Source organism: Nicotiana tomentosiformis, chromosome 10 (assembly GCF_000390325.3).
Source record: "Nicotiana tomentosiformis chromosome 10, ASM39032v3, whole genome shotgun sequence".
Lineage (NCBI taxonomy): Eukaryota > Viridiplantae > Streptophyta > Magnoliopsida > Solanales > Solanaceae > Nicotiana > Nicotiana tomentosiformis.
Genome location: NC_090821.1, coordinates 5,179,885 through 5,196,008, shown reverse-complemented (window position 1 = coordinate 5,196,008; position 16,124 = coordinate 5,179,885). Strand labels below are relative to the sequence as shown.

At 33.1% G+C, this 16,124-nt stretch overlaps 1 protein-coding gene and 1 long non-coding RNA gene across 2 annotated transcripts; one reads left to right on the top strand and one right to left on the bottom strand.

Annotated features, from left to right (window-relative positions):
* The first annotated feature begins 2,202 nt into the window (after positions 1–2,202).
* On the top strand, positions 2,203–2,752 carry LOC138900476 (uncharacterized). Its single transcript, XR_011411502.1, has 2 exons — positions 2,203–2,329; positions 2,520–2,752. It is a non-coding gene; the product is annotated as an uncharacterized lncRNA (long non-coding RNA).
* On the bottom strand, positions 2,526–9,034 carry LOC104090847 (protein DETOXIFICATION 46, chloroplastic-like). Its single transcript, XM_009596040.4, has 14 exons — positions 8,503–9,034; positions 7,640–7,734; positions 6,783–6,891; positions 6,630–6,685; positions 6,248–6,303; positions 5,331–5,469; positions 5,059–5,196; positions 4,910–4,978; positions 4,709–4,819; positions 4,380–4,508; positions 4,197–4,274; positions 3,351–3,422; positions 2,901–2,963; positions 2,526–2,785 (listed from the first exon to the last, which is right to left on the bottom strand). Exons 1-14 carry the CDS (start codon positions 8,939–8,941, stop codon positions 2,684–2,686), a joined length of 1,656 nt encoding a protein of 551 aa, XP_009594335.1. The 5' UTR covers positions 8,942–9,034; the 3' UTR covers positions 2,526–2,683.
* Between the last annotated feature and the right edge of the window lie 7,090 nt (positions 9,035–16,124).

The window sequence follows — 16,124 nt, the reverse complement described above, 5'->3', positions numbered from 1 at the left end:
ATCCATACCCCGTATCAAAAGTTATAAATTCAATTGAACACGTAGTCGAAAGACTACCTCCGCCGGTGTCAATGTGAAGGAGTAGAAGCCAAGAATTGATTTGCTGAAATACTCTCTCTCTGTCTTTTTTATTTTTTTATTTTTTATAATAGTAGAATTCACGTCTCAGTTTGCATGCAGCTCGATTAGGGAGCCAAAATTTAAATTTTATGTATTCTAAATTTTAGGATAATAACATTACGTGTTAGTACTGAGTTCTAAATTTAATTTTCGTACATATTTAATGAGTTTCTTAATATTAATACATAGTTTAGACTATTAAATCTATTGATTCCGCCAACTCGATATGTAACCTTCTAATTTCGCCCTTGATCTCGATTATTTTATCACTTTTATCATCTCTTACTAGGTAACTCTCCCCATCAAAATTTAGACCATAAAACAATCACCAAATTAAGGTCCTTTTATATAGTGAGCTTCTATCATTGACTGTCTCAAGAGTTTGATAGCACATGCATGGTTCTCTTTTTCTTCTCCTAACATGTGGTCCTTCAAATTAAAGCAAATTTATGATTTGGAAGGTTATAATATATGTATAGTGAGGTGGTACTTAACACTTAGTTCTTTCTTTCAAGTGTGGTTCACATGCAACCTTAAATTCATGACTCGTCAAATCTCATATACTTACCAATTTCCATTTTCATATGATTCTTGCAAAAGCCATCATTGCAGTGGTTACATGTCAGTAGTACCGTACTGTTCACTTCCCATCTTAATCTTATGCCAAATGGTCATATATTTGAAAATTTTCATTGATAATGTATGTTGTTGCAATTTTTATTGGGGCAACTTCCCATAGTATAATATCTGATCGATCTCTGGTCCTGAGGGAGCCATGTGTGACACAAACACGCCCACAAGATAAGGTCAAAGAAGTGGATTAATAGTTGTTTCTAAAATTAGCTTATGTTGAAGTATTTTTTTTCAAAACTTACTTTTCAAAATAGTATTTTTGGTAAGATACAGTATATGTTTTTTGGATAACTAATTTGAAAAGCACTTTTAAGCAATAATTAGTATTTGACCAAACTTTTAAAAAGTATTTCCAAGTGTATTTTTCTAAAAAAAATGCATTTCGAAAAAGTGCTTTTGGGAAAAAAATTACTACTTTTTTCGGTTCTTAAAAACTACTTATGTTTTTTTATTCAAAAACACTTTTTTTCCTTATAAAAGTCTGGCCAAATACTTTAGCTTTGAAAAAAAATTACTTTTGGCCCAAAAGAAGATTGGCCGAACAGGCTATAAGAACCATAAAGGTTCAGATATCTACGGAGCGAAAAAAAAATGCTAAGTGATTTCTTTTTATCTATTTAAATTTTGATGAACAAGATTATTCGATAATGTTGCTGGTGGGAGATAACAGGTACCTACGGAATTAGTCGAGATAAGATCAAGCTTGCCTGGACACTACGGTTATACAAAAAGTAAGTCCTAAATCTCATATTAGGCTTTTTAAAGTGCATTAAAGATAAGATTGGCTAAACAATTAAATTAGACTTATTACGACAAGTATTAGTAGCTCGATTTTGTATGTTTAATTTCCTTCCAGCTACCCTACCTGTTTGGTACATTCTGGTAAAGCTTGCTAACTTATCACATGCATGAAATTTTCTATTTGGAGTTTGATATCATTGTTCACCAAACAACTTTAGAGTCGTTAAAACGGAATTTTATTAGTAGCATTTAGCTCTACCTCAAAAATCAAAATAGCGAAATTTATGAGCCAATATTAGTAGCATTTAGCTCTACCTCAAAAATCAAAATAGCGAAATTTATGAGCCAATTATGTTCTCCTATTGGTTGTGACTTGTGACAGGGTCAATGATAGATACATTGTTCTTGAGTAGTTGAGTGGCAAGGTATATTATGCGCAAGTCGGGCAGGGGAAATGTAAACTTCAATAATCTTTTCGGATATAGTTATTTCAACAAACTGAATTTGTTTGATAATATTTGACGTTTTAGATAATAAAAAAAAGAAGTTATTTTGTATTTTTTTCATATCTACCCTTATTGTTCCAATTAGTGTTGCGTTAATTAAGTGAAAAGTTTAAGGAGAGATGACCAACATGGGTTGTGGTGGGATGGATAGGATCCCTCCGCCCTTAACCAGAGATCTCGGGTTCGAGCCCTAAGTATGGAAAGAATCTTGTTAGGGAGCGGTTCCCCCTTAAATGGGCCTTACGCGGCGCGAATTCAGATATAGTCGGCCTCCAATGCGGGTACCGGACACCGGGTGGGATAGCCTCTTTGCATCTCCTGATCGTATGGTAGTTTTCTTGTCAATTAATTGGATGATTTACTGATCTTTTATGCTTTCATTTCTTTCCAAAATTGTGCTATAAAGTGGCTGATTTATGCTCTTTGAATTTTATTTTACAATGGAAACTTTATCCTTCAGGCTTTATTATTGACATCTTTCCAAAATCTGCTGGATTCAGTTCATTTTTTGGGTTTCAGAAAACAAAAGGGAAAGAAGTTTGCTGATATTGCCACTTAGTGGATAGCAAATTCCTGGTTTGGTTGAAACAAATGGTAGATACATTACCTATGGGAAGACTTGGATCCCATCTCCACTTTTTCTGTTGTAGTAACAATTTTTTTTTTGTAAGAAAATCAGAAACCTATACAGCTTTCAATTTGTGCAGCTCATAATGAGTTGACTCTTCTGAATAGAGTATGCCATCCGACAAGGTAAGCCGTCGTAGAGCAATCAAAAATCGAGACTGAGGAGAAAAAAAAGAACAAAACAGAGGAAAGAAATAGAGTGTTGTGGCATCAGACAATTTAACAAAGAAAAAGAATGTATAAAAGCTTGTAAATTGTTGATAGAATTTTTACCCATTGGAATACAACAAGCGCAAACCAGCATCCAGACAAACCAAGTCCTTTACTGCTCAGCAGCTGATTCAAAGAAATAGTAAGTGGAAATGTTAAAACAAATGATAATATCATGAAGAATTTAAGTTATATGCACTTAGAATATAAAGATTTTCTACATGATCAGTGTAGTTTAACCTGTTATAGCAAGTCTGTAGCTTATCATAAGGATTTACCTGTAATTACATTACCTAATAAGTGACGTGATTGTGCAAATATTTTTACATTGTTAGTGCATATCTTTGCTTTAGTATAGTTTCACTTTACATTGGATTGAATGAATGGAAAGGGGCTAAAGGAAAGAGATTAGATTCGAGTTATCAAGGTCTAATGCAAGCACAAGGGATAAAGAACTTGATTTGCCAAAATACCGTGAGGTATTGATACTTTGAAGCAAATGGAATGGCATACCATTAGGAGAAGAGAAGCCAAAACAAATATGGAGCTCATTGATAAGCTTATGAATTTCAAGTCTCGTCCAGCCTGAATGCATATAAATAAATCATGATGTTGAGATAAAGGCTTCTCAAAACATAACACAGTACCAAAAATAAGAACATCAAAAGGAGAAATGATGCATGTGCTCGAATTATAACAGAACAATTACAAGCAGGAAATGATAAAAGATCTCAACGGTTTAGGGAAGATGGAAGTAGAGGCAGGAGTTTTCTGTAATTAGACCTCCTCCCCCATTAATCCTCCTAACCGAAAGTAAAGTTGCTGAAGTTAGAAAATTGACCAGAAATAGATGTTTAATAAATGATCAAATGCTATTTGGAAGAAAAACCATAGAGAATGCTGCTACTCCTTTTCCAGGTAAAGAAACATAAATTACTACATACAAAAGGAACTTTAGGAAAAGAATTTATATAGAGCATTCTAGTTATTACTTTATCATTTTATTTTTTTTCCCCTCTGTTTCAATGAAGGGAATTAAATTCTTTTAATATGTCTTGCTCATTACATAGCTTTCTCGTGAAAAATGTGTTAAGTATTCATTATGATTTCGTAAAAATACATGAGACAGACCCTCACAAAGAATGAAAGATACATCTTGTCCCATCAACTTAAATCCTAGTTCTGCCTGTGAAAGAAGATAATCTTTACCCTTGATAAACTTGAAATGCGGCATTTTCTCACAAGCACAGAATAGAGATGTGACAAAATGAACAGAAAAAACTGTCTGTTGATTAATTAACATGCCTAAGATAACTAAATAAAGAGTAAAGAAAGTTGACAGAAAGTATGAATACATACCAACAGAGTTCCCTCTAGACTAAGAATGCTGGGTGTTACACATAGGGCTAGAAAGTATGGCAGCAATATTTTATGCATCTGCAACCATAGAAAAGAGAGAAATAATCAGGGGAACCACACAATCACATATTTTTGAATTATGTGAAGAAAAAAGGAGTCCAATAAGGATATTACAGAACTAACCTCACGTATGACCTCAGGATCAGGTGAAAAGATTTTGGGGAATAACCATGGAACTGATGCTGCAACAGATGCCAGTATCAGTCCGAATGATGCTCCAACGATCACTAGGGACTTCAGCAGCATTCGAGCCTGATTTAAAATATTCATCTTTTAGAGCATTGTAATAAGGAATGACGAGAGAACTCTGTGCTCAAAGAGTTTTCTGCAATGAATCATGATAGCCTAGCAACTTTCATGCATGTGGTACCATAGCCAAAATTTACAGAGATGGATACCAAAAGCTGCTTTGGCACAGGATGTTGTGATTTTTATATGAATAAGATTATAACCTTTGACAAATTTCGGTTGACTCCATATAGCAATTCGGGCATAAACGATTGTGCTGTTTGAGAGAGAGGCTCACCCCATACTGCACAGATCATGAACAGTTGTATCATGACCTAAATAAAAAGGCAACATGTTAATGGTCATATCTATGTCGCTATTTTATGAAGATGAGGAAATAAGGTACATATAAGAATAAAACATACCTGATGCGCAGCAATTGTCTGTGTGCCCATTGAGGTAGCAAAATAGACAAGTAGAGAGTAGAATGCAACCTGTCGTTCAGCATAATGTCAAATGTCCACAGAATACAAGATTTCGGCACCGAGTGAGAATGAGGTCAATTCACACAAACCTTTGACATCATTGTTAGAAACACGGGGCCGGCAATCAAGAATATTTGCAGAAGTTCATCTGATGATGGAACAGAGATAGCAAAGCCCTTATAGCCTTTATCGCTCAGTGCTTTGATCATCATATAAGCTGCAACGACCTAGAAATAGATTACCAAGCTAGGAAGGTTTTGAGATGTATGAAAATGGAGATAGAAGAGATAGAGTGTTGAAGAACACATCCAAATATGTTTAGGGATTAAATGAAGGAATTGGTAGGAATGAGTGGTCGTACTTGGGATACCATTGTTGCCCATGCTGCTCCAGCAATACCATAACTGAAGAATCGGCACAAGACTATGTCGCCAGTACCATTAATAACAGTAGCAACGGCCAAAGCCTTTAAAGGTCCCCATGAATCTTTCATGCCTAAACTGCGCATTTAAGAGCAAGAAACATATATCACAAGGTGAATAGCGTGACCAAGTAACGCACGCATCTGAGCACAGTATACTGTCAGAAAAGTATAAACTATCTTCACCTCAGAAGTGTCCTAACAAATAACTTACCATCAGTCATTCGAGACGAGCAATGTATATATCATATTACTGGGAAAAGAAGGATCACTCTTCTAGCTGGAACAGAATATAGATTGATGTCTCCCAGATCTGTCAACGACCTTTACATTGTTTACGTGTAAGTGAAAGCAAGAGTCTCGATTGGCTTTGAAATGACAAAGATCAAAACTCCAGCTCTATCATACTCATCCTTGCTGGTTTGATTCATGTGCAAAATATAAGGCTGCAAGTAAGTGGAGCTGGTGGCTATTCATGCGTGTTATAGATCTCCTTTTTAAGCAGAAATTCATGGTCGCTGTCTTCAAGCCCAGCTCATTCCCCAGTATATACAACTCAATAGAAATATGAAATATGGCAAGAAGAAAGAGAAGAGAAGTGCACTTATCACAAAAGGAAAAAAAGAAAAAAAGAAAGAAAGAGAAGAGTGCTTGACATATGCAACACAACGTAGAGTACAAACGGAGAAACTTAATAAATTATGATCGGACTAAGCTTACATAGAATCATAAAGTGATAAAGAATCAAACCTGGGGCTTATGTTAGTATAATTATCAAAACAAAGCTTCAAATACAAAAGAACAAAATGTAATAGAAAACCACACATACAAAATACTAAAGAATAGGTAAATGGTACCTTGCACTTTGGGCAACCCAACCAACCAGCAGTGCTGGCCACGCCAAGCCTCGAATCTGTCACCATAATATCTACCATTCAGTTGAAGTGAAGCTTAAATGCACCATGCATAGCAACAATATAACTTGATCATAATAGAATATGATACTACATTTCAGCGCTAAAGCTTATTTGCCTGCCTTAGCAGATAAATTGACAATGTTTAGCAAATGACTGTCTCTATCAGTCTATCTAGCAACTTAACAATCGATTTAATGTCTTCACCAACCAGAAAGTGGAAAATGCATTGGCATTACTCGATTAATAAAATGATGCTAAAAAGGAAAAAAAATTAAAGCTAAAAAGATCTTCAGAACAAGCAAATTATTAATAGGAGAATAACCTGGACATAAGTGTTGGCTGAGTTTATGATATCGACATTATTGGCCCCAGTGAAAGCTACGATTCAGAAAAATAAACCATTAGTGTTATTGGGGGAATATCAATAGCACACTTGATACATCCACCAGTAAAGTAGGAATAAAAAATTGCTTACAAGTGATTGCCTGAATACCAAACAACCTCGTAAAAATAAACATCACAACACCACAGACAAGCCCAATAAAAAGCAAGATAGATATCTGATGCTGCACTTTCTCTTTGTCCTGCACCAGAACCCAAGTTGATGAATCAGAATATGAGAAGGAAATCAGTAGAATTACTATAAGTTGATGGTTTTCTTGATTTAGACGTTTATAAGATTACAACAAATGGCGGATTTAGGCTATCAACTAGGGGCATATCCAGGTTGTAGACTAAGACTCAGTAGGTTCGGAATTTTAACTGGCTTGAGGAGCAAATGCTTGCACCCACTGCTCTCTTGAAGTAGTAGGTTCAGTTCTCTTAATACATACTAATCACATTAAAACATACATGGTCGGAGTCAGAGGCAGATCCAAGATTTGAACGTTATGGGTTCAAGTTTGAAGTTCTATCACAGTCTATTTGATTTACTGGGTTCAAAATCTATTATTCATACTTATTTAATGGATTTTTAAGACATATATCGAGTTTGAGCCAAAGCTACTGGGTTCTGATGATATCTTATACACTGCATTGGCCCCTGGTCGAAATCGCAAGCAGACGAACTCTGAAACTACTAGTTATTAACAGGTTAACCCCTGCTATGAACAATGGGCTCAAACACCCCTGTTGCCTCCGCCTCGAGCGACATACAAATGAATTTTTTTTATTTTTAAGAAAAAACTGTACATGTTAAAAATATTCATATATATCACCTAGAACCTACTATTCTAAATCTATAAGATGCCACTAGCTACAACAATGCCCAAACACGTCAAAATTGAAAAGATCAAAGTCATAGCAGTAAAACAGCAGTTCCCAAAAACTTACCTGCTGTGCAAGTGAAGTAGCAACTAAATTTGAAGTGGCAATTGTAAGGAACATAAAAATATAGCTTATGTTATCACAGAAAACGGTTCCGGGACCTGCCAAATAAAAACAACAACAATTTTTCCTGTATGAGCTTAAAGAAGAAAGAATTCGGAAATGAATATACAACAACAACAACAATTTTTCCTTATGAGCTTAAAGAAAAAATGTAGTAGGTCGAGATGCACATAAAATTCTGAAATTAGCTAATAAGCATTAAGTACAATAAAGCATTTTATGTTTTGAAACTGACCTTATGCACTAGGTTGAGATCCACATAAAAATAGCCATAAGGTCAGCTTCAAAACTTAAAATACTTTTCAGCATAGGCGGAGCAAGGATTTCAGCTTTATGAGTTTTGGATTTTGGAACGACGACGTCATATACTAACAATTGGGTTCTAAATTTAATATTTGTTCGTATTTAATGAATTTCTTAACATAAATATACTGTTTGAGCAAAAGATACTGGGCTCTAACGAACCCGTAACCGGGCTTCTAGCTCTGCCCCTGCTTTTCAGTACTTAATTACTTATCAGCTACTTTCAGTTAGCTAACCACGGGCTCTAATATGATAAATACTCTAAATATTAAGGAGTATTATCACTTTTAGCCCGCGCCAAAAACTATTTACATTCGGTAGCCGAAAATATATATATATATATATATATATATATATATATATATAATTTTTCGACTATTATTTTGAGAACGGCCATGCAGTATATTTTCTCAAATATTAATTGGTCTGAATAAACAAAATATAGTAAAAATCAACTAGTTTAAGATTGAGATGTATATAAGAGTAAGATTTGTGAGTTGTACCTAGAGCAGCGAGTTCAATGGAACTTCCTTGACCAACAACAGCAGTATCAATAAGACTCATTAATGGCCCACATAACCAGAGCCCAACTGCTGGCCCTGAAAACTTAGCAATTTCCACCATTTGAGTCCAAATACTTTCATTCGCAGAAAATTCTCGTCCACTAGACTTCACCACTTGAATTTTTTCCACTTGTTCATTTCCTACTTCTTTGATAGATAAAACTGAATCTGAGCTTTCTACATCAGTAATTTCTTGGCTGGGAATTGAGCAAGAAGTGATTATTAGCTTGCGAAAAGTGCAGATTTGAGAAGATAATGTAACCCGCGAAGTAGGGAGACGAGTTGAGGAGGAGCTGACATTGAGAGTTGGAATTTGTATTGGGATTCGAGATTGATAAGTGAAAGTGTTAAGATTGATTGCTTGAGTGTACATTGACATTGATACAAATGAAGAAAATGGGGGGATTTGGAAGCTTGAGCAACTATTACTGTCCTAACAATGGTCTGAAATTTAAGTCAATATGCCTGAACTGAGTATACTTTTTTCTTGCCCAAAAGTGCTTATTTTCTCAAAGTTAAAGCTGTTTAGCCAATTTTTTTTAAAGAAAAAAACATATTTTTGAGCAGAATCAGGAAAAAATAGCTTATCAACCCCTCTCCACAAGCACTTTTTAAAAAAATACTTTTCAGAAAAATACACGCATAGCCTGTTTGGCCAAACTAGAAAAATAAGTTTATTTTGAGAAGTACTTTTTTCAAAAGTATTTTTTTAAAAAAATACTTTTTGAGAAAAATAATTTACGTTTGGCTAATTACTCTGAAAAATACTTTTAAACAATAATTTATGTCTGACCAAGCTTTTCAAAAAGTGTTTTTAAGTATCAATTACGAATAAGGACATGAATATATTTAGTTAATAGTTAATATTATAAGTAAATAAATAATCTCAAATTTTGTTATTACATGCAATAATTAAATCTTTTCATTTTATTTAAGTAAAATATAAAAATAAAATTAAAAAGTACTTTAATTCTTTTAATATTATTCAAATATATTAAAAATCATTCAACAAATATAAAAAGTATTCACTTCTAAAGTGACTATATATTAGAAAACTATCCTAAAAATAAGAAGAAATACTTATACATTAATATCCTAAGTATTAGATTTAACGATTTTTTGGTATATACTATATTTTGTTAAGGATATTTTTGGTAAGAAAAAAAGTCAAAACTGATTCTGCTTCTACTTTTGGGAAGAAACTATTTTTTTTTGTGCTTCTGCTTCTTTCCAAAAGTACTTTTTCTGCAAAAAAAACTTAATCAAACACCTTGACTAGTTAAGAAAAAAAAAGTGCTTCTGGGAAGAAAAAAAAAAGCACTTTTGGCCTTTGGAGAAGCTTGGTCAAACAGGCTATTAGAAGCAATTTTTAAAAGCTTGGCAAAATACTAATTATTACCCAAAAGTGCTTTTCAAATTAAATAACCAAAACTTTTTTGAAAAGCACTTTTAAAAAGAGCATTTCTCAAAATAAGCAAATTTTAGAAACTTGGCCAAACAGGTTATTAAGTGATTTTTACAGCCGCGCTAGTATATTTGGCTAACAAATATAATTGTTTTTGGCTGACATACCAAATTTGTAACTTGTCATTCCTTTTCTCAAACTACTAACCAAATCATGTCCAAATACTTATGTAACTAACTCAAGTTAAAATTTTACTCAAATAGAACGAATCGTCCAAAACCATAGTCCGTACGTAATTCATAACAAGGGAGGCAAATTTGACGTTTTCGTTGCTATCTTGAAGTGAGGAATTATAATATTTGTTAACACTTTATGTTTATATCAAATTAAACAATTTAACTATAGGAGTTATAAATTAAGGTCAAAATATAAAATTATGGTTCAATGTGTTATAAAATAAATACTATAAAGTAGATAAACTGAAAACAAGTATAGAGAGAAACTGATATATTATTCAACTTCAAATTCATGTACATAATGAACTGAAAACTTCTCTATTTATAGAAGAAAGGAAGCAGCTGCGAGGCTTTTCTTTAGCTGCTTGTAACATGCATGTTTAATAAAAAGCTGCTGCAAATCATTTCATTGAGCTGCTTGCAACCTGCTTGCATCAGCTGCTTGTAGATAAATTTCAACAGAGTACTAAATGGATAATCTTCTTCAGGAAGATTATCTATAGCGGAGTAATAAATGAACATCCACAATATAATTATTTTCGTAACACTCCCCCTTGGATGTTCATTAAAAGATAATGTGCCTCATTAAAACCTTACTAGAAAAAAATCCTGTGGGAAAAAATCCTAGTCAAGAAAAATGAATACACATATTTAGTATTACACATTGCTAGCTGCCTCATTAAAAACCTTATAAGGAAAACTCTGTGGGAAAAAATCTTAGTAAGGAAAAAAGAGTACATCGTGTATTTTACTCCCCCTGATGAAAACCTTGTTTCAAATATTTAAGTTTCTGCATTCCAATCTTGTATACCATCTTCTCAAAAGTTGAAGTTGGTAAAGATTTAGTGAATAAATCTGTCGAATTGTCACTTGAACGGATTTGTTGCACATCAATATCATCATTTTCTGAAGATCGTGTGTGTAAAATAATTTTGGTGAAATGTGCTTCGTTCTATCTCCTTTTATAAATCCTCCCTTCAATTGGCCTATGCATGCAGCATTGTCTTCGTATAAAATTATGGGTCTTTTATCACATTCCAACCCACATTTTTCTCGAATAAAATGAATCATTGATCTCAACCATATGCATTCCCTACTTGCTTCATGAATAATTATTATCTCAGCATGATTTGAAGAAGTAGCAGTAATAGATTGCTTTGTGAAGCGTCGTGATATGACAATACCTCCACATGTAAACACATACCCGATTTGAGATCGAACTTTATGGGGATCGGATAAATAACTGCATCTGCATAACCAACAAGATTTGCACTACTTTTGTTAGCATAAAACAAACTCATATCAAGAGTTCCCTTTAAATATCGCAATATATGCTTAATCTCATTCCAATGTCTCCGTGTAGGAGAAGAGTTATATCTTGCTAGTAAATTAACAGAAAATGCTATGTCAAGCCTTGTAGCATTAGCAAGATACATAAGTGCACCAATTGCACTAAGATAGGGTGTTTCTGGACCAATGAGTTCCTCATCCTCTTCTGGAGGTCGGAACGGATCCTTATTCACTTCAAGTGATCGAACAATTATTGGTGTACTCAATGGGTGCGCTTTATCCATGTAAAAGCGTTTTAAGACCCTTTATGTATAGGTAGATTGATGGATAAAGGTCATGTCTGCTAAATGTTGAATTTGCAGACCAAGACAAAGTTTTGTCTTTTCAAGATCTTTCATTTCAAATTCTTTCTTAATATATTCAATTGCCTTTTGGAGCTCTTCTGGAGTTCCAACAAGATTTATGTCACCAATATAAACAGCAAATATAACAAATTTTGATGCCATTTTCTTTATAAAAATATATGGACAAATAACATCATTTATGTAATCTTATTTTAACAAATATTCACTAAGGCGATTATATCACATGCGCCCAGATTGCTTTAAACCGTACAAAGATCTTTGTAATCTGATTGAATATATTTCCCGAAATTTTAAATTTGCTTCAGGCATTTTAAATCCTTCAGGGATCTTCATATAGAATTAATTGAATGAGTCATATTTAAATGGCATGACATCTTCAGGTGTCTGGACTACAGGTCCGATCCTCACAATCGTTTATAATATTGTGCACTATATTGTATCAAATATATCATCGACGATCATTTCGTATCAGTTCGCAGGCGACATAAATTGTTGAGATCTCATCACTTTCTTTATTTTTAGGTGCATGAACTTCTTCTGGAGTTTCGTGAAATGTTATGTCGTGGGCTCTTTCAGAGCTTATTTCCTCCTTATTATGATCATTTTGATCATTTGCTCCTATTCTTTTCAAGGATTGTTACCTTTGGAACCAATTGGTCTACCACGCTTCATGCGTACAGTAAACTCTATCCTTCAGGGAATTTAATTTTAATAGGAGCATTTGCAGCTGAAATATGATATTTAATTTTGGATTAGCAAATGCTTCTGGCATTTGACTTGAATTATCTTCTAGGCGAGGATCATATTAATGATAATTCGATTCATATAGCATATTTTCCAGCTGTTTTATTCCACCCCCCCAAATGTTAGAAAAACTAACTTATATCCCCAATCTTATTTGGAAAAGATATCTTTGTGCATTGTGGTGGAGAAATTAATCATATACCACACATCAAAATTTATTAGATAGTAAAAATATTTGGTTTTTGATCCTAAACCAATTATGAGGGGAGGATTTATCATATTTTGTTGGTCTGATGCATACAAGTGCTGCTGTATGCAATTTAGAAAATCTTAGACCAACACATGAGGCTTTGTTCTCATAAGCAATAGTTTAGCCATTAATAGGAGGTATTCAATGCTAAACTTGCTTGGATATAAACCAGCATCATCAAGATGAATTATCTTGATTTCATAATCTGAAAATTATGCTCTTAATTGAGAAAGACAATTTCAAATGTCAAACTGCAAGTTGACAATAAATATACATGTAACCATCTTATATATGCATCTATAAGTGGTTCACATGATAGGTGAATGGGCTCATATTCACCTTTTATATATTTCAGAATTCGGAAATTTTAGTCCCAACTTTAGTTGGTATAATCAAGTTATTATGAGAACAAGCAACACAAGAGAATTCTTGAAGAATCTTCTAGTTCTTCAGTATATGCTTATCTGAATTCTCAAATAGCTCATTTAAAAATGGCAAATAAAAACTTAAAGTTTATCATGGCATGTGCTATCTCTAAGTAAACTTCTGGTTTACTATGGCATAAACTTTTGCATCAGTAAACTTCTGATTTACTATGGCTACTTTTGTATCAGTGAATTTTTGATTTATTGTGGCTGCTTTTGCATTAGTAAACTTCTGGTATACTGTGATACATGATGTATTACAAATTTGAAGAATAAGGCAGGTAACTTCTCACATACATATTTACCCCATATGATTGTGGAAACATGAAGATTTTCAATCTTTCAATCATTTGTAGTCTCAATATGATAGCCATTTGTATCAGTAAACTTCGGGTTTACTACATCATATGTTTTGACCATAATCATATAATAAGAATGGCATATTTGTATATAAGCTCTCCGAGAGCTTTCGTTTATTATCCACAATCTAATATTTATCAGACACTACTGGTGTCATGTGTTTTCTAGACAACATCTAGCTCTTCAGGAGTTGTTGATACATTTTGTACTATCAGATATTGCTTAGACACTTCTGGTATCATGAGAGAAAATCATAATCAAATAAACTATATAAAGACAATTCTAAATTTATAAATGTAAGAAATCAAGAATTTCAATATTTTTACCACCAACTTTGTGTCTCCTTCAGGGAGAAACGCCATTAACATATGAATATTTTATATCAAAGCGGCAACCACATAGTCATTACATCCTTCAGGGAAATGAGTTGTTATTTTCTTCGGGGTAGTTAATAACAACTAATCATAATATATCAATGTGGTTGTAGTAAAAAGCATTTTACAAGAATGATTTTGCCTTAGACTGATACTTAATAAAATTATCCAAGATATTTTACGTACAACGGTACGTGCGACAATGATTTTTATGCCACAAAAATAATATTTATATCATTTGTTATTCTAGCTCTTCCGGAGGTGAGTTATTGTATTTCTTCATTCACTACAGGGAATGAAAATGTGCTTCAAAAATAACTTTGAATAGCTCATTATTTTATTTACGCATAGAAAGATACAGTTTCATAATATTTTCCTGCTTCGGGAGAAAATTTCAATTGTGTTACTTCTTCAGGAGCAAATTGAAATAAGAAAAATTGAGTATATATTCTCTCAATTATATTACCTCTTCTGGAGGTGAATTGTAATATATTTACATCAAGAGCACGTTCATATTTACGACTTGATTAATATTATCACATTCACTTCAGGGAATGGATTAATATTTATCAGAAATTCTCATCCTTCAGGAAATCGAATATAATTATCTGAAGGCGCATTAATCACATCAACTATGATGCTTCGACCTCTTTTAAAATATTTACTATTTCAGGAGCAAATCGATGTGTGCATGTAATATGGAGAATATTTCTCTAGGTTATCTTTAATTGTAACCATAGAAAGCCTAAATTATCACTTCTGGTGGTCATAGGCATATACCACTTCTGGTGGTTAACAAAATTTAGTTACAATAAGATATACGAAACATAACCAATTCTGGTGATTGTATATTTTTTGCAAACTCTGCTGGAGTTTAAGTGGATCTAACAATGTTATCCACTTTGTAATCCTTTATTAAGATAATTAGGATGAAAACAAACACCAAAATAGGTACTATATACGTAACATATAACCAAGGAAGCGATGATAATGATATTAAAATATAAGCAAAAGGCTCAAATTAAATTATGCAAATTTGGCTACACCAGATGTAAGTGATATCTATATCACTACTGCCAAGAAGAAAAACTCACCACCTCAAGGATATAATCTGCCTTATGATACTCGTTATGAACAAGATATAATCACGGATATAAGAGTGTAGCCTTACATCGGAGACGAACACTGAAATAGAAATTAAATTCGAAGTAAGTGCTCAAAATGACAGAGTCTCGTGTTGATAACGTGTTATAAAATAAATACTATAAAGTAGATAAACTGAAGACAAGTATAGAGAGAAACTGATATATTATTCAACTTCAAATTCATGTACATAATGAACTGAAAACTCCTCTATTTATAGAAGAAAGGAAGCAGCTGCGAGGCTTTTCAGGAAGCAGCTGCAAGGCTTTTCTTTAGCTGCTTGTAAGCTGTCTGCATGAGCTGCTTGCAACCTGCCTGTTTAATAAGAAGCTGCTGCAAATCATTTCATTGAGCTGCTTGCAACCTGCATGCATTAGCTGCTTGTAGATAAACTTCAACAGAGTACTAAATAGATAATCTTCTTCAGGAAGATTATCTATAGCGGAATAATAAATGAACATCCACAATATAATTATTTTCATAACACAATGATACAAGTTTAATTTTTATGGTGCAAATATCACGTGGACTTGGTTTTCAAATAGATTTTGAGCTTTCAAAATACTCATTCCGTTCACTTTTACTTATCCAATATTCTAAAAATAAATTTTTATTTTTACTTGTCACTTTAAGCATATCAAGAGAAGACAATTTCTTTTTTCCTGTTATACCCACAGTATTAATTACTTATTTTAAATTATTTTTTTTAAATCCATTAAAAATATACATCAATTAATATGGGTATCATGGTAAATTATGCACGTTATTTATTATTTCTTTAGGGGTGTGCAAAGTACATAGTGGACAAGTAAAAGTGAACGGAGGGAGTATCTAATTAACGATATAAGGAATGTACTTTTGAAAAAAAAAGTGATAAAAAAATATGAGTCTCCTATAAATACTCAGCCATATGAAACGTTACATTCCCAAGTTGTAAAAAAAGGCAACTTAGTGCATAAAGTATTCTGTG

Coding starts and splice junctions, on each gene's coding strand:
- LOC104090847 (XM_009596040.4), bottom strand. CDS start 8,941: ATGTCAATGTACACTCAAGCAATCAATCTTAACACTTTCACTTATCAA. Junction 6,304..6,629: donor CAGCCAACACTTATGTCCAG/GTTATTCTCCTA, acceptor TTATGGTGACAG/ATTCGAGGCTTGGCGTGGCC. Junction 5,197..5,330: donor GGGCAACAATGGTATCCCAA/GTACGACCACTC, acceptor ATCTATTTCTAG/GTCGTTGCAGCTTATATGAT.